Genomic DNA, 18,578 nt, shown 5'->3' on the forward strand with positions numbered 1-18,578 from the left:
TGGTGCTACACACCAACTAAGGAGACATTCAAGGTCAAACCTTAGTGTGCCTTCTAAAACTAGCAATTTGACTAAAAGTCAATCAAGTCAAAAAGTCAACGGTCACCACATCATGGCTATTTAACACAGTCAAGACCAATTCCACTACCATATTGTGGAAAACATTTCACCACGCCATGGCAACCCAACAAAATAGTAGAGGAACCCTCCTTCACCACGTCGTGGCAATCATCTTGCCACGTTGTGGTTTCTGGCTGAAGACAACTTAAATTATTAACCTCTTAATTTATTAATCCCTTTGCTCAAATTTTCCAGACGACTTCTAGGGACCCTAAAGGTTCATAAAAATCTGAACTTTATAGACATGCATGATCCATGCATGTCCTTCACTCAAACTAGGTCAAAAAGGTAATAAATGGAGTCTAAACTCCATGCATGGCACTTCAACTTCAGAAGAGTTCAGATCTAGAACATATAAGGCATTTGGGACTCCCAGGACCCATAAAGTTGCAAACTTTAAGGTAACTAACCATCAAACTTCACCAAAAGTACCAAAAGCTCATAAAATGACATAACAATAGATCTACCGAAGTAACAAGCCAGATATCAACTTTATACCTCCAAATGATCAGAAATGGGAGGAAGATGATGGATCTAAGATGAAACCAAGCACACAAACAACAAAAGAAACTCCTTATTCCTTTAACCTTCACAAAATCGGCTCACACACTCAAACACACACAAGGAGGCTAGGGTTTGGGTGGAGTATGATCTTAGAGGGCGGAGGCTGCCAAATGAGGCAACCCTATAAGTTAGTGCCTTTAAATGACAAAAATACCAAGATCTAGGGTTTTGAACCCCTATCGTCACCACGTCGTGGCAAAGGTCTTGCCACATTGTGGTGCCTTGCAAATAAATATCCATTAAATGGGCAATGCCACGTCGTGGCCCATCCACCACCATGTCATGGCCAAGCCAAATCCTTACAAAAAATTAAATTTATTTATTCAAACTTGAAAGAAGCGTAGGTGGAAAGCGGATGTTACATGTACATTATCACACCAAAGGTACTATATTACTCCAAAATATGCTAGTACCATTTCATTTTAAGAAGTTACTTACGTTAAATATCGTAAGTCTTCTTATCTCCTTAACAAGTTACATGCCAGTTCTAACACAATAAGCATACATATATAATTATGTACACATAAAATTTCCTTTTGAAAATCGAGGTCGACAATAGACCTCAAATCTCTTCAAGTAAGAGTGATGTAGGTAGGAAACCTAAGGCATGTTATAATGCATATTAGTTAGCACATATTAGAATATAATGCATCTCTCTTAAAGTATGTTAGTACACATAATATTAGTGCGCATAATATCAAGTAAGGTACACAACCTAAGGCATGTTATAATATAAGTTTATTAGAACGTAATATCAATTAATAAATATACCCTAAAGTATTCTAGTGCTTGTGTCTATATAATCTTAATTTAGGTATACAACCTAAAATATACCAAACACATGTCTCATTACTTAGTATCTAAGTTTAAGTCTAGAAATAATCACTATTCCTAGTTCGATTAAACAAATGCTCTGATACCAACTATGACATCCCCTTTTTCAGAACCGAAAAAAAAAACTTTTCTTTATGTTTTGAAAATCATATTATCTTTGTTTGTGGAAAATCCCAGTACAATAAAACATTTTGTAGAAATTGTCTTGTTTTATTAAAATATCTTGAGTAAAGATGTTATTTAAAAAATAGAAAACCCTAAAGATGTCATAATCAATACAGTACATACATTACAGCGTAAAGACCTTACGGTCCAGAACTCTATAGTAGGTTTGTCTCTTTAATCACTCAGCGTCCTATTCAAGATCCAACAGCCACCGTTACCTGTGTTGCATATAGATTGAGTGGGTTAGGTTTGGAAAACCTAATAAGAAACATAAGGTTTTCTATCCCACAATCTTATTATTATAATACTCCATAATTAATAAACCTACATAACCAACTGTTACTAAAAATATATTGTTTATCATAGATATCCATAAGACAATCTACCCCATCCTGTCGATTCTCACCAAGGTTCTAAAAAGCTCGTCATGGCTCCGCCATGGCGCGCCACGACTCCAAGGCTTGGACCTGCCGCCAAGCTTTGCCAAAACGCCGCCTTAACTCATATATGTGTATAAAAATGAATAATAGTTGAAAATACATATAAAAATATTAAATTATATAGAAAATTGTCGCCTTAAGTCACACCTTACAAACGTCGTGACTCGCCAAGGCTCGGAAAAGCTTGAGGCTTGACATTTCCACCAAGTCACGCCTTATGTTATTTAGAACCATGATTCTCACATACTAATCCTATAACATTTATCCTTAAAATCTAACATGATGGATCACTGTCAGAAACTAGTAGACTTTCGGACTTTCCTGATTCGGGGATTCCTTAGCAGTAGAAGTCAATAAAAACAACCATGAGGGGGATAAAGTATAAACACCTACATGAATGGGGACCCTTTATGGTATAAAATATGTGGGTTATAAATCCACTTTAACAACGTAATTCATGAGACTTGTCTAGATCGGTCAAGTGTTATCATCTTACTCTAGCAGATGATCAGGCCTATCTAACTAGTTGTCTGATACAGACCCACTATTTTTTGTTGTCAAATAAGAGGAGTAATACTAATGTAGTACTCCGGTACATAACCCATACCCTGACACACAATAGTGTCATAGAACATAACTCTACTCCCCATTCCAATCTCACACACACCCTTGGTATAAAACTACCCAAAATCCAACTTAATTGAACTAAGAATTCCTTTCAAGTCTTAGTTTATAACTAGACATTACTACTAAACCCACAATCCATCTTAAACACAAATTTCATGTTTATACAATACTACTGCAATACTGTGTATAACTAATAACTTATTCAATTTATTTTGAACTAAGTATCTTATATGAGTCTTAGTTTGTCACTAGACATGTCCACTATACTTGTAATCAATTTCCAACATAATTCTTGATTTAGGAAATTACTATCATAATAAAGGTATACATTTAGCACAAAGTTAAAACGGTAAGTATTTGGTATATATTTAATATTCTTAAGTAATAATACTTATTTTAAGATAGTCACGTAGTATTACCAAATATTTCTTTTAACATAAATATAGTCTTATCTGGTTCGTACAGTGTAAGTATCATCAAATATACATTTAACATATATTCCAGATAATAAAGCATATAATTCACATATAAAATTTCAACTAATATTTAATACTTTTAAAAAATACTTTTTATTAAATCTAGTTCTTGAAAGTAACTATGCACTCACTTGATTGAGGTGGAAGACTCGTGGGAAAGTCCGCTACCTGACTAACACTTCAGTTTTCCCTTTTGAGCGACCAAAATACCAATATTACTAAGCCTCGTTATTTGTTTGTATTTATAGAGGTTATATTAATCATTACCAGATTCTTCAATAATCCCAACGAATACTTCAAGTTATATCTAATAAGGAATGACCAGGTAAGATCATATCGGAGGTGAGATCCGTTTGGTAAAAAGATGTACCGTTTGGAAATTCCACTTTAAACACCTTACAGATCTAGCCTAGACATCACTCCTAGTAGTAGATCAATCAATATAATGATTGTTATTACTGATAAATCTTATTTATAAGTTCATAATAACGACTACGAATATACTTATAAGTTACACTTAAAGCACACTAAGCATAACTCAACTTGCATGTTTTCCACCTAAAAAACTAGAAACTGCGCAAGCAGAACTTCAAAACCAAAATTTCTATTTCTCAAGGCTCTCTGATGCTTCATAGCTTCGCTACTAGCACTTAAGAACTAGTAGGTCCTCGAGGTTGCAGGAAAGTTTGAGAGAAAGATGGAAAAGAATTGTGGTGGAAATGATAAAAAAAACGAGTATATATAGACATTTTTTAAAGGCACGCCACGCCCCATACACATCGCATTTTCTAGTTGGTCCAAGTCGACAATCCTTAGGGAGGAAGGGTAAGTTATGGTCCCGACATGTTTCGCCCTTCTGGTGGTGCCATATGTCTTTCTGAGTTGTCCTAATTCCACAATCTTTGAAAAATCGTAACTTTTGCATACGAGCTTCGTTTTCTATGTTTTTTATATCCCCAATTTCGTATCGATGAGTACTACTACTATCATTTAGACTTAATTGGCTAATTCACATTCTATTTTTGAGTTTACAGTCCGAGAAAGTTACACTTTAAATGACACTACAAAAGTCATAATTTATTAATACGAACTTCGTTCTTGATGATCGTTATATCGACGAATTCGTATTTATGCGGACATCAACTTTCTTTTAGATTGTTTTTCCAGCAAGAAACCGATCTATATTTCACTTTTTGTAACACACACGTTTAATCGGTGTTGAACACGAAACATCGGAAAATCATAACTTCTTCATAAGTCAGATTCCGACGTTCTATATACTCACGGTTTTGTAATTACCATTACTACGACTTTTGTTTAGATTATTTATCCTAATTAATCTTGTATTAAAAATTTTATTTTAATGCTCAACAATAATAAGATTTTCTACAACTTTTATATATCCAATATCTGTCCACATAACATGCATACAATAAATAAGTATTTATATGACTCGTAACGCATACTAAGAACAATTATCCTGTAACACCCGCAAGTTAGGGCTAGTCAACTTATAGATAATTAGCATAAAAATGTCTTTTTGATAGAAAGTTATTTAGGATAAATAACCTTAACCAAAGTTATAATGTATGTGACAAGGGTTCTGTACATATAAAGAACGCTGAAATCCGATTTCGTATGAAGAAGTTATGCTTCTTCAAATTTTCGAGATTAAACCGGCACGACTCTGCGTATCATGTAAAGTGAAATTTTGATAGATTACTTTTTAGCCTAAGTGATCTAAACGGAAGTCTTAGTAATTGTTAATCTGAGAGCGTGCATATAGAGAACACCCAGATCTGACTTCGCAAGAGAAAGTTATGATTTTTTCTAAGATTCGGCATAACAGTATTTTGCTCAAAAATTGAATTTTTGACCGATCGACGTTTAATCAAAATAATTTAATGAGAGTTGAATATCTCTTTAATAGGAGTTCAATGATAAAATTTATGTCGAAATCAGACACCGAATGAGAGAGTTATACTTTTTATACGGGCTTTAACGATTTAAGCCTATGAAAAAATACAAAGTTAAAATTAACCGATAGAGTCTAAAAGAAAGTTGTAGATCTCGTCAAGACCTTTTTGGGAATATAAAGAACGTCAAAAACGGACTTCGTATGAAGAAAATACGTAATTTTGAAAATCTAAAATTTGGGACGCATATGCGCAACACACAGAAGGTTCTAGAAGCTGTTATGCCGCCACACCCAATTCATGCCACATGTCAGCAAGCCTGTGGAGCCATGGCACCTTATGGGTGGCGCGTCACCATGATGCATAACACACATCCCAAGGAGCCCAACTATAATAGCAGCTTATTCCTTCCTCAACCCTCACACCTTCCATTGATTTTTCTCTGAAATTTTCGTTATTTATCCCATTTCCCATGTTTCTATTCTATAGTGAAGCCTTGCGACGCCCCTGGGTACTTATCTGAGTAGTAGCTTTCGAGTAGGAGATCCCCAGTCAGTATTTTAGCCGTGTAGATCCTAGTTCTCGTCTATAGTACTCTGTAAGTGAGCTACACTTACTCTACTTCCGTGTAATTTATAATCATAGTTATAAGTTGTTGCTAGGAACTAATAAGTGATTTATCAATGATTCCAAGTCGGTATGCTGCTTGATCTACTTTGGGGAGTAATGCCTTGGCTGGATCTAGTGAGGTGTTTAAAGTGGGATTTTCAAACAATATACTTTATATACCAAACATACCCTACCTTCGATATGATCCAACCTGGGTATTCCTTAGTTAGATCTTGAAGTAGACTGTGGGATTGTTGAGGAATCTTAACCCTTAGGATAATAGTTCCATGAAGTATGGAATTAGACTAAGACTTAGCGTTATATATATCTAGGTCTTTTGGAAAAAGGTGTAAGACGAAGCTCGACCCAATTCACCAATCACCAGACACTTTGTCAAGTGAGTGAATAGTCCCTTTCATGAACATGATTTAATACGAGTATTAAACTAAAATATTAAATATCTGTTGGAATTCGTATGTGAATTATGTGCTTGTTTCCTAGGTTAGATGTTAGGATATATAATGTGCTATGTGTGAACCAGATATGATTTTATTTTATGTTTGGATAAACATATAATATTAAAAGTAGAATTGTTGAGAAGATAAATGATTAGTAATAGCTAATACTCTTATGGAATCTATATACACTATGATAGGTTAGTGTCGCCCATGAATAGAGTTGGTATTAAAAATTTGGTTTTCGGCACTTTAATATAGTCTTGGAATAAACTTAGACTCATGGAAGATACCTAGCTCAATTAAGTTTGATATTAGGTAGTCTCATTAGGAGAATGTGTGTAACCTAGAACGGAGAGTAAAGTTCAGTTCCATGACACAATCATGTGTCGATATACGGTAGCTAAGTATGGGATGACCAGAAATGGTGGGTCCTGATCAGGAAACTGTTAGCGATATGCCTGGTCATCTCTCATAGTAGGATGACAACACCTGACCATTCTAGGAGGTCTTGTGAATTACGTTGTTAGTGTAGGCTCATAACCTATAAACGTAGATAAAAGTTAATACCCTATTCATCAAATTACTCTGAAGGCTTGGGTGCCTTAAGACTTACACTGGACAAGGAAACCCCTAGCTATGTAAACAAACCCTTACCTTAATGGTTCGCTGGAGAGATAATTTCCTCTGATAATCTTGGACTAGGATCTGTGAAGATCGGTAGGAATAGATATGTAGGAACGTAAGACTATATGGATTTAGTATGGTAACGGTTGGTTTTGCAGGTTTGATAATTAAGGAATATTATCATATCAATATCATGAGATTGAAATCCCTATGTATCTGACCAGGTTTCCCCAACCTAACCCACCCAGTTCATATGCATCACATGTATCGAAACTTAAGCCACTGGAACTTGATTAGGATGCTGAGTGATTAAGAGACAAACCGCAATAGTAATCAGGACCATTAGGTCTTTATGTTGTAACTTATGAATTTGTATTGATTATGAAATCCTTAGGGTTTTAACATTTTGGAAACAAACATTTGTAATTAAAATGATCTTTTGTACTGGGATTTTCCGCAAAAATAAATAAATGATTTTAAAAGCATAAAGAAAAGTTTTAATTAGTTCTGAAAATTAGAGGATGACACATATCATATTCAAGAATTTTAATTGTTCGATGATATGGTCGATTCGTGCTTTCCGAGGCAAAGTTCTTATTCCATTAAGTGCTTAATCCAACAAGTCAAAAGCTAGCATTCTTATATCTGATCTAAACAGGGGTCTTAATAGATAAAATTGGACTTTATCCATTCATAAGTCTCAAACAAGTTATAATTCAAATCCTAGCTTTAAAGTGGTCCAAAAAGCTAACACTTTCTTGCATGAATCAAAAGGGAAGTCCAAAATTTTCAAATCAGCATAATGGGTCAATACATTAACCAAAACCATCTTTGGGCCTATAGTTCTCTAAACTCCATAGAAATCATGACCAAAAGGGACTAACAACCAATAAAATGCTAGATCTAATATCAATCATCCAAAAAGCTTGAGACTTGATAACTTATAGAGCTTGAGGAGGCCACAAGAAAGTAGAAAATCTATGGAGTTTTCTTCTCTTGACACAAAATAACAACCAACTATTCAATCTCTCTCTAATATCCCAAACACAAGGACATAAGTTAAGGCTAGCCTTTTAGAGGTAAAGGGTTTATAGGGTTGGAGGCTAAACAATATGGGAAACTCTAGAAGTTAGTGTCATTAAATAAGGCTCAAGCCTGAGATTAAGGTTTGAGCTTTTGCAGTTTCGAGTTGCGACCCATACATGCTCACGTCGGGACTTGTGACGTGGCACACGCCATGACGCTCCATTGTTTGCGTCACGATTAGAGTTTTTCTCAAACCTCTCTTCTCTATTTTCCTAAAAAAAACTCCTAAAAAAGAAATCCGAAAAGCATATGTTACACTTTCCAGCAAGAAAGCCATCGCTAAGGTTCATTGATTTCCATATGAAAAAGAAAAAAAGTTGATGGCAGATTTAAAGTACAAAGTTGAATTATAAGTGATTACTTGGATCTAGTGTTCTTATTTTAAAAATAATACCCATAAGAATGATGTGTGATTGTTACTTCTCAAAACATGGAAGTATATCATACATATATGAAAGTGGAGCTTCTAAACCAATATTTAAAAGTAAAAATCTACATGAAATTGCCTAATAGCTATGTTGCCCAAGGGAAAGAAGCAAAAGTGTGTAAGTCCGTGAAGTCAATGTATGATTTAAAGTAAGTTTTCGAACACTATTATCAAAAGTTTGGATATGCCATATTGGAGTATAATTGTACAAATATGAAAATGTGATGAAGTTGTTTCGTTTAAATGACATCTTAATCTTAATAATATATATTCTAATGACATAGACGTGAAAACGTGATTAAGTGTTTGATGTAGATACGGATAAATTCCAATATTATTTTAGTGCTAGTTTGGATTAATCTAATTAATTAATCCATTTATTTAAATGTATGGCATGAGATTGACTAAAATGCAAGCCTGTTTGGTGAACGTATCTAGAAAAAGGGGGAAAAAACAAGTAGCTGGTGAAACGGATCAATCAATGCCGCTAAGAAAATCCATTAGCTTCAAATTCAATAATTTATGACCACATTATATTTTGATTTTAATATTTTCTTTAACCCAGCATACGATTTGTAGAAATCTATTCCAAGACACTTTTTATAAAATTTCACATCATCTAACTTTTAAGAAACGTTTTTGTTTCTTTTTATTTCAATGACGCATAGATGTAGTAGCACACCCTATAGAGAATATGAATTGGCTTGCATGAATGGTCATTTATATAAAGATCGACATATTTTGACAATTTTTTATTGAAAATAATATGGAAATTGAAAACGAACAACAATAGGTGATGGTCATAGCTCCGCCATGGCGCGTCATGGCTCCAAGGCTTGTATCTGCGCCAAACTTTACCAAAACGCGTCTTAACTTATATATATATGTATAAAATAGAATAACAGTTGAAAATACATATAAAAATATTAATTATATATAAAATTGTCGCCTTAAATCACGCTTTATAAACGACATGGCTCGCCAAGGCTCGAAAAACTTAATGTTTTACATTGCCGACAAGTCACGTCTTATGTTATTTAGAACTTTGTGGTTATGTCAAACCGCCTAAGTTTTGAAATTTTTATGTGTTTTATTATTTTATGCAAGAATATTTACAATACATGGTATAATATAATGATTGAATGAAATAAAATATGTAGTTAGATTCAATTGATTAAACACAATGTTTTAGTTGAGATTTAATTGATTAAACTCAATGTTTGTGGGATGCCGCCTTTAAGTGCAATGGTAATTGTTAAATGAAAAAAATAAACTTTTTTAATATATACTAGTCGTTACCCGCGCACAGCGGCGGGGACAAATAGCTTCTTTCAACGATATTTTTTTTAAAGAAAAATGTTATTGTTCCAAAAGAAAGTTCATGTCGTGGGTGAGAGGAAGGGCGGTAGTTGTGATAGTGGTTGGTTGAAGGCGGAAGGAGGCAGAGCGGCTGTGGTGGTGGTGGTTATACTGTCTTGGTTACTGGTTAGGGTTCTTCGAGAGAGTGTGCGTATATTTCTTACTTTGAAGGGATTACGAAGATAGATATTATGAGATGGCTTGTTACCAATGTGAGAGAAGAGATCCTCTATAAATTGTTGACATTGACCGCTTCAAATGACTGAAGTGTTGAGATTGACGGGTTCAATTTGCAAATGAATTCTTCTATTAATTTGATACGAGATTTTTAAGGGATAAAGGATAGGATTAAAGTTTTAATATTATTATATTATAAATGGGTTGTACTTCAAGCTTAATAGTTTGGACGTCTTAAAAAAATAATATTATTATATTCAATCTATTTATAGAAATAGTTAGATTTCTTTTATAAGTAGTATATATATATATATATATATATATGACATTTTTAGAAAAGAAAAATATCTTTTAATTAACTATTGTATTGTTAAATACAAAGTAGGAAAAAAAATGATAAAATTATATAAAAATTTAAAAGATATGTGACAATTCAAAAAAACTCAGATGCATATAAAAATTTAAAAGATACGTGACAATTCAAAAAACTCAGATGCATATAAAAATTTAAAAGACATGCACGAAAATTGACTCGAAAATTTTTTATTGGGAAGTTTTTTTCAGAAAAAAAAAGTTATGTCGGATAGACAAAAAGTTATTTCCAAGTTGTATGCATATATGTGATATAGTAATAATGTTTTAAAAAGATTTGAGACCGTATTGTTGGGCATGACTTATATAATTGAGGTGTATTTTATTAAGTAAATCAAATTGTGGTCACCTAAAATTGTTGTAAAGGCGAAAAAAAAGCATTTGTCCCTTTGATTATTCCAAAAAGTAGAAGAAGCTTTCAACATACATCACAGCCCCCCCTCCTGTCATCCATACATAAGCAATCACATTTTCACCTCTCCTTTTCCCTCAAAACAATATATAATAAAACATAAAACTAAAGACCATTAATATCATATTATGCTCATCCATTAGTTATTTCTCACACACATAAATTAAATGGGAGCTATGCTTTGTTTTGGTCACCATTTTAGATGCAATATTAATTGGCGTAAATGTGAAGTAGAAAAAGGAAGAAACGTGCCCCCACGTTGCACATAGTTGAAAATAAACATAAAGATTGTATTTTATGTCTAGTATATTACAAGAAACTGTTTCACCAACAAAGAAATAGACCAGACATTGAATGTTAAAAGAGAGAGAGATAAAGATAAACAACACGTAGGGTCAAACCAAACGAATTTCATGGTGTACTAGAATTACACAAACAAAAACACACAGAGTTGGTGTGAGTTAATGTGTGTGGGGGCTGAGCTTATCTTCCATGGTTATGAAAAAGAAATGCGTTATTTTGAGTGAAGGGTCAGCAATCACCTCCATCCTTCTTCTTAATACCGACAATTCTTGATGATTTCACATGGACGTCGACACCTCTTCTACTCTCAAACTACACATAATTAATACATAATTAATTCATAACTCACAATGTTCGATTATTTCTCATCTTCTTAACCCTCTCTCTCTCTCTCTCTCTCTCTCGGAAAACCATGGCGTCTGAAAAGGTACTTTCATCTTACTTTCTGTTTCTTTCTTATGTATGTGTACGGACTGGTTTGTTAGAATCTCGATCGTCGACATGAACGAAACCATAATCATGTGTAACAGGTTACAGTAATGATACTGAATGTTGATCTTAAATGCCCCTGCTGCTACAAGAAGGTCAAGAAAGTCCTCTGTAAATTCCCCCGTGAGTTAATTCCACCCTGCATCTCCTTAATTATAAACATCGATCATCTTGTTCGATTGCTTCATACCTTTTTGGGTCTCACAAGTTTTTCAAGGTCAAAGATGATCTTAATAATCTTGTTTGATTACAACTTGCGAGGCGTAATGTACAAGTTGGGTTACCTAAAGATGAGAACTGACTTTTTTTTTTCCTTGTTTTTTGGGATGATAGAAATAAGGGATCAAGTGTTTGATGAGGACAAAAATAAGGTTACGATCACAGTCGTATGCTGCAATCCTGAGAAGATCAGAGACAAGCTTTGTTGCAAAGGTGGGAAGGCAATCCAGAGCATTGAGATCGTCGAGAACAAACCGAAGCCACCGGAAAAACCGAAGCCTGTCGATAAGCCGAAACCCCCAGAACCTGAGAAGCCGAAGGTAATCGAGAAAAAACCAGAGCCCAAGCCCCCTCCGGTTGTAGTTCCGGCGCCGGTTGAAAAGCCTAAAGTCGATCCTCCCAAACCCGATCCACCAAAACCTGATCCACCGAAAGAGGTTCCACCGAAAAAACCCGATCCTGCTCCAACTCCGAAGCCACCTGTTGTTGTTCCACAGCCGGAGCCGGTGAAGATGCCTGAACCGATGCATGGATACCCGCAGCCCTTCTGTCCACCGCAGTTCCCAGTTTCGGTGTGTTGCCAGGAGTGCTATGAAGGTCGCGGAGGAGGGCCATGTCATTATGGATATGGAAGGCCCGTACCACCACCACCAGGCCCATGCTACGACGGTTATGGATACCAATACGGTGGAAACAGGCCGTGTTATGCGAGGTGTGATTATTTCAGTGAAGAAAACCCACAAGGATGTTCGGTAATGTAAAAAGCAAGTATATAATTAAAATACTAATGGCGGCCATTTTTAGTCTTGATGACTCTATTATCATCAAGATCGTGAAAGATATAAAGTCTCCTTTTCGTGATGCTAATAATAAAGTTATAAAGGAGAGATAGAAAGAGAAATTGAGATAGTAAGTTTGTTTTTTTTTTTTTTTTTTTTTTTTTTCGTTTATACATGATAACAAATGTGTACTTGTAAATATAATAAATGATCTCCAAAATGTTGTTGGAGAAGGTGTATATTATTAATATATACATCAATTTACTTTTGCTTATTCAATTGTTTTTTATTGAATTGTTTTTTTTAACCACAAATCTAATATATTCTTAAATTACTGTTAATTTTATTTTATGTTTTCGACTTCAACAAAGAAAGACAACATCAGATAGCACTGTATTAATTATTCAAACTTTCTTTCATGGTATGTTTATAACAAAAATCTTGTTTCAAAAAAAGTAGTCAAAGCCAATTAAGCAATGTACAATATGTAAGCTATATTTCAATTCATTAGTCTGATACATCGTTTACTGTCAATGTGCCTGAATGATCAACATCCAAATCGTTAAATCCTTCCATCACATTCATGATTAGTTGTTCGCTTACCAAACCCATCTCTTTCAGCTTATAAACAACGTATTCTGCAGGACTACACAAGAAAATTGTTCTTTTAATTAGTATATATATGTAAATCAAGAATCTAGTTATTATGTTTTGAGGAATAAAGAAACCAACTTTAATAATTACCTGACACGTTTATCATTGTCAAGATCAGCTTTCTCAATATCTTGAATTGTCAATTTCCTATGAAGTACCCAATCCACAAGTCGTCTTTGTCTACTTTCAGTCCATAGTTCAACCAAGTACACAAACATCTGTGCTAATGAGATGGTACTCATTAAGATCCAGAAAACTGCAAACAATCGGCCTCTTGAGCTTGAAAAGCTCTTATCCCCATAACCCAGTGTGGTTATGGTAGCACAAACACAATAAAAAGCATCAAAGAAAGTCATGTTTTCGAATATAGATAAGAACACAGTTCCAACGATTGCCAGGAAGGCAATGAGTATCAAGACTGTTAAAAATTTATACTTGACTTTATATCTTTCTGCCTCATTCAGGATCTCATTCAGACCACATGCATCATGGATATGCATGGCTTTTACAACGATAATTTCCTCCTTTTCTACTATATAGTCTGCTGCTTTACTAAGAGCGAAGCCACCAAGACCCATCCCCATAAACACGAAAACACAAGCTAGAAGCTTTGCGAAATTGGTTTCTGGGACTAAATCCCCATACCCTACGGTTGTCATTGTCACAACGCAAAAATACATGGAATCAAGGATTCCATTGGTTTTCCTACCACTGATTTGATCTCGAACAAGGAAAAAACAGATGGTGCCTATGGCTAGGTAAATCGCCAAGAAGATTGCAACTTGTTTTAAGCTAAGTTGGACTCCTGAAATCGGTGGTGGGTTCAAACTCGTTTGGTTTTGAGGTTGTTGTCGATGGTAGTTCTCTTTGGAGGGAAGAATTCGACCTTTTTGGTCGTGTTTCCTTCTTTTCAGTAGCGCATCCTTTAAACCATCTTCGGCCATTGTATGATAGATCGAGCCAAGGATAATGATCAAAATCTTGTGAAATGAATGTTTGTTTTTCTAAATCATCTTATGATCAAAATTGGGAAAGGCTTATCACGGATGCAAGAGGTATAATGCACAAACGGAGAAGGAATGTAATGGAAGAAAGGGATGATTTGGTACATATCAGAAAATGGTTTGTAGTCATAAGGCTTCAATATGCAAAAAGGTTGCCTCATTCTCCATCTTGAAGCTAATACATTAAGATCCACCAATGTAGGGAGAAACTAGTTTGGTGGTTTTATTCAAAGTTGCTTCGTGTTTGACAAAGTATAGTATTTAAGTTTGCTCTCCATTTTTGTAATTGAGCACAATTACAAAATAGAATTTGCATTTTGCAGGGTAAATTAGACTTTTCGTCCTTCAGCTTTCTTGGAAATTACGGATTTGGTCCCATAAAAAATTTTAAACTTTTTCCTCACATAATTAACTTTGATTACCCTTAATTTTAACGGACTAATGTACATTGGACTTTAATTAAAACTAGTAAAAAAAATTGCGCTACGCCATGGGTTTGAACGAAGTGTGCTTACAAATATAAATGTACATTAAAATAACAAACATTTTTTCTAAGACATCATACAAATTACAAACGTTTAACATCCATATGCAAATCACAAAAAACAGTTAAGAGAAAAGATAAACAATAAAGACCTAACATGAATTAACCATAAGAAATTGACGATTAATAAGTTTACAAATATGGATGACATATATTATGTAACAAGTAACCAAAAGAAAATAATAAAATTTGCATAGATGGACTTCGACGCATGCTTTTGTCCATTAAAGGATTAATATTTGTTTTTAACTAAAAGGCAATATCAAAATATATGCGTACATACCGAATAAAAAAGGATGCTCACCATGTTCAAAGTCGATGGTAGAAACAACTTACATCAAAACCTTATCGATGGATTTCTATCATCACCAACCTGCATATGTATAAAAAACAAGATTAAGCCAAAAAAAAATATTCATATCAATTTCCCAAAGAAAATAAAAAACCAATACACTCTCTTCTACATATTATATTTGTTTTAATCTTTGTGGCCCATTGTATTTAGCCCACAATGTTTTAGCATAGCTCAATTCTTGTATCATGTATATATTTGGTGATGGAATATAATTATCGTTCATGGGAAAATATTGTGCCTAACATTGTATCAGACTAATTTCTCTAAACCCTAGTCGATCCTCAGGGCAACGTCTTCTTTTCTTCTCATCTCGATTTCTATCTCTTTTCAATTATGACTATCTCAGATGCAGACTCTTCCAAAACCAAACCTACTCATAAAATCTTTGACATCACAAACATAAAAGTCATATGTCCCTCTTCTACTTGATCTTGATCACATGAATTATGATTCATGGAAAAAATTATTCAAGATCCATTGCATTGGGTATTCCGTCTATGGTCATCTTGATGGTTCGTCTCTCAAAGCCAATGAACCCTAGTGGGAAGAAGTCGATAATATTTTCAAACAATGGATGTATGGCACTCTCACGCAGCCTCTCCTCCAAACCATTCTCAAACCTGATGCAACATCAACCGAAGTCTGGAAGTCTATTGAAGCTCTTTTCCTTGAAAACAAAGAATCCAAGGCCATGGAACTTGATGATGAACTATGTTCCATTACAACTGGTGACCCAACGATCGTTCAATATTGTACCCATATAACGTCAATTGATGATATTCTTGCCAACATCGGATCCCTGGTTCCAGAACGTAATCTTGTTATCTATGCCATTAATGGCCTCTCTCCAAAGTTTGCTCATGTGGTTACCACCATTCGACATCAGAAACCATTCCTAACTTTTCTTGAAATGCGGTCGATGTTAACGCTTGAAGAATGTTCCATGATTAAGGAACAAAATCGTGTGGTACAAGCTACTCATCAAGATCATGCTTCAGCCCCTACTATCCTAAATACCACGTATGAAAATATGAATCATGAAAATCGGACTCCAAACAATCACCGAGGAACTCTCTTTAATGGCAGGGACGGTGGTCAGAACTCCAGAGGCGGCGGAAGGGGCGGTCGTCCAGGCAGAGGAGGCAACAGAGGTAGAACAGGTGGTATTGGCGGGAATTTTGGCTCACCTGCTCTCGTTGGCAACATCGGTTGGGGGATTTATGTCACACCCCGCCAAGGCGGCGGAACACGTAGGGTTGTATGACTAAGTTCATGGATTACAGGTAAACTGAATATATAGCACAAGTACAACAATAAACAATATAACATTCGTGTTTCATCTTTTTTTGGAAAGGGAACTTCCCTAACGAGGGTTTCCGGGCCAGCTTTCGCACACCGACTAATCCTCCGCTGCAAACATGAGGCTTTGCTTCATGCCCTGGAGTCACTGCAGGCGAACCTCCATGGCCACAAGGGCTGAGTGGTGCCAGGATTTGAACATGGGTCAATAGGTTATCCACCATATCTTCCACATGCCTTACCAAATACAAGGTTTTTATAAATAATAATAATAATACACGAATTGCCTTAACAGATAGGCATATAATACAACAGCAAGTAAACTAAGTCACTTTTAATCCAATCCTTATTGAATGTTTGTTTAGTAGTTTTCTTGAGAATACATGTACTTTTGAGTGTCAACACAAAGTTGGTGAGTGTTACAGGTTTTCTGTTAACAACAGTAATACTTTTAATAAGTCTAAAAAGTATTTTCTTTGTATGCATAAAAATACTTAAAACAATGTTTGCAATGAGTCTTTAAAAGCCAAAATGTATTTTTGAATAAGTAAATCCATACTTTAAACCGTGTTTGTAATGAATCTTTGAGTATCCCTTAAAACCAAACTATTATGTTACATAAGTAATTTCATACTTAAAATAGTTTTGAAAGCAACCAAGCCCATGGTTGACAGTGAGAGAGAGATAGAGATAGAGATATTCTAGTTAATGTTTATATTGAGTCATATAAACGGGCTACATGACTTGAGTGTACCCCCTACGACTCTTCATTGGACGTTGTAGTAAAAATTGTAGACAACTATCATACCCGCTTCGATTGATCGGTGTAGTGGCAACCGCAGGTGGGGATGTCAACCCCCCCCCCCCCCCCCCCCCCCCCCCGGAAATAATTAAAATGTTAAAAAGTGTCAAAAGCACTCACCCTTGAAGCGTGAGTTCGAGTTGTTTGAAGTTTGTTAATTTCTGGGAAGCTTGACATGAGAAACAACAAATCCACCAATCTTGAACTTTGAAATATTCTCGGGACCATTTTGTAACGAATACACACTATTGGGGGGTTTTTTGGTAATTTAATTAACCTAAATAGGACTGATTTGGTTAAAATAATTCAAGGAGGGACTGATTTTGTAACTTGAACAAACTATAGAGGTTGGTATGTAACTTCTTGAATAAATGGGATTGTTTTGGCTGATAATTTTCGAGGTTTGGGTTGTTTTTGAATAAATAGGATTATTAGTTAGGGATTAGGATTGATTTTGAATAAAGATTTAATAGTGGGGATATTTTGGTCCTTTCACAAGCTAAATTAAATTAGGGCTTTTAAGCCCCCTTTTTTTTGTTTGATCGGGCAAAAGAAATGGAATGCTACAATTGAAAGTCGACATGAAGAACACAGATGAATGGCAAATGTTAACGAACAATCGATGGGTCGAAAGGGAGCACGAAGGTTCGTCGCTCGACTCGCAATCGGTGGTGTCCTCCGGGGTTCGAGTAGACCGAAGAAGGAGAAGGATCGAAGCAGCGAGGCGGCTGTGACCTCGGACGAGAAGGAAGAGACGAAGCAGCGGGGCTGCTCGTCTTCTGTCTTGGAAGTAGTTGTGAAGGGGAAAGAGGACCGAAAGGGTCTGGGAGGCGTCGCGAGCAGCAGCAGCGACGATGACTGGGTGTTTGGTGGGTTTGCTCGACGGGAGGGGAAGAGGAGAGTGCGAGGGTTCGGTCCTCGGTCTCGGTGGTGCTGCGATGAGGCTAGTTGAGACCAGTGGCTTCGAGTTTTCAGTCGTATGGGTGGTGGAGGGGAGTTCGACCGTGGCTGTTTGTTGATTCGGGAAAGGCAGCAGCTATCAACACAGGTAAGGGTCTCTTTCTCTCTTCTTCTTTGGTTCGTTTTTAATAGATATCGATGGAAGAAACCAAATGGATGTTTGGGTTTGTTTGTAACAGGGGAAGAGGGAAGGATTGGGGTGTTGCATCCGTTTGGTATCAGGTTCTTTTCCTTTTTGTTTTTGTTTTTCTTTGAATGTTTGATAGAAATCAAAGAAAGGAATTTGTGTTTGGTTTGATGTTTATGGGTGTTTGGATAAATAGTTTTTAGCTTATTAGCCTATTGTTTATTTGCTTATTGTGCGGGAATAAACACTTTTTTAAAATGTGTTTGGATTAGTTTATATTGGTGGGAATAAGCAATATGCATTAAACATTTTAAGTATTTGGTAAACAAAACAGCTTATATGAGTAAAATGACCAAGAAACAATAAGCAATAAGCAT

General features: G+C 35.4%; 3 protein-coding genes and 1 long non-coding RNA gene across 4 annotated transcripts; 3 read left to right on the plus strand and 1 right to left on the minus strand.

The window, feature by feature from the left end:
• The first annotated feature begins 11,108 nt into the window (after nt 1-11,108).
• LOC111876418 (protein PYRICULARIA ORYZAE RESISTANCE 21) lies at nt 11,109-12,730 on the plus strand. The gene is made up of 3 exons (XM_023873253.3): nt 11,109-11,396; nt 11,500-11,581; nt 11,792-12,730. Exons 1-3 carry the CDS (start codon nt 11,382-11,384, stop codon nt 12,436-12,438), a joined length of 744 nt encoding a protein of 247 aa, XP_023729021.1. The 5' UTR covers nt 11,109-11,381; the 3' UTR covers nt 12,439-12,730.
• Nucleotides 12,731-12,895: 165 nt separating this feature from the next.
• LOC111883655 (two-pore potassium channel 1) lies at nt 12,896-14,054 on the minus strand. Its single transcript, XM_023880278.3, has 3 exons — nt 13,967-14,054; nt 13,201-13,906; nt 12,896-13,102 (listed from the first exon to the last, which is right to left on the minus strand). The coding sequence occupies exons 1-3, from the start codon at nt 14,052-14,054 to the stop codon at nt 12,964-12,966; spliced, it is 933 nt and encodes a 310-aa protein (XP_023736046.1). The 3' UTR covers nt 12,896-12,963.
• Nucleotides 14,055-15,587: 1,533 nt separating this feature from the next.
• LOC111884530 (uncharacterized) lies at nt 15,588-16,277 on the plus strand. Its single transcript, XM_023883673.1, has one exon. It carries the CDS (start codon nt 15,588-15,590, stop codon nt 16,275-16,277), a length of 690 nt encoding a protein of 229 aa, XP_023739441.1.
• A 1,406-nt stretch (nt 16,278-17,683) lies between these two features.
• On the plus strand, nt 17,684-18,571 carry LOC122194976 (uncharacterized). The gene is made up of 2 exons (XR_006184859.2): nt 17,684-18,162; nt 18,254-18,571. It is a non-coding gene; the product is annotated as an uncharacterized LOC122194976 (long non-coding RNA).
• Nucleotides 18,572-18,578: the final 7 nt, after the last annotated feature.

The sequence above is a fragment of the Lactuca sativa genome, chromosome 7 (genome assembly GCF_002870075.4).
Source record: "Lactuca sativa cultivar Salinas chromosome 7, Lsat_Salinas_v11, whole genome shotgun sequence".
NCBI lineage: Eukaryota > Viridiplantae > Streptophyta > Magnoliopsida > Asterales > Asteraceae > Lactuca > Lactuca sativa.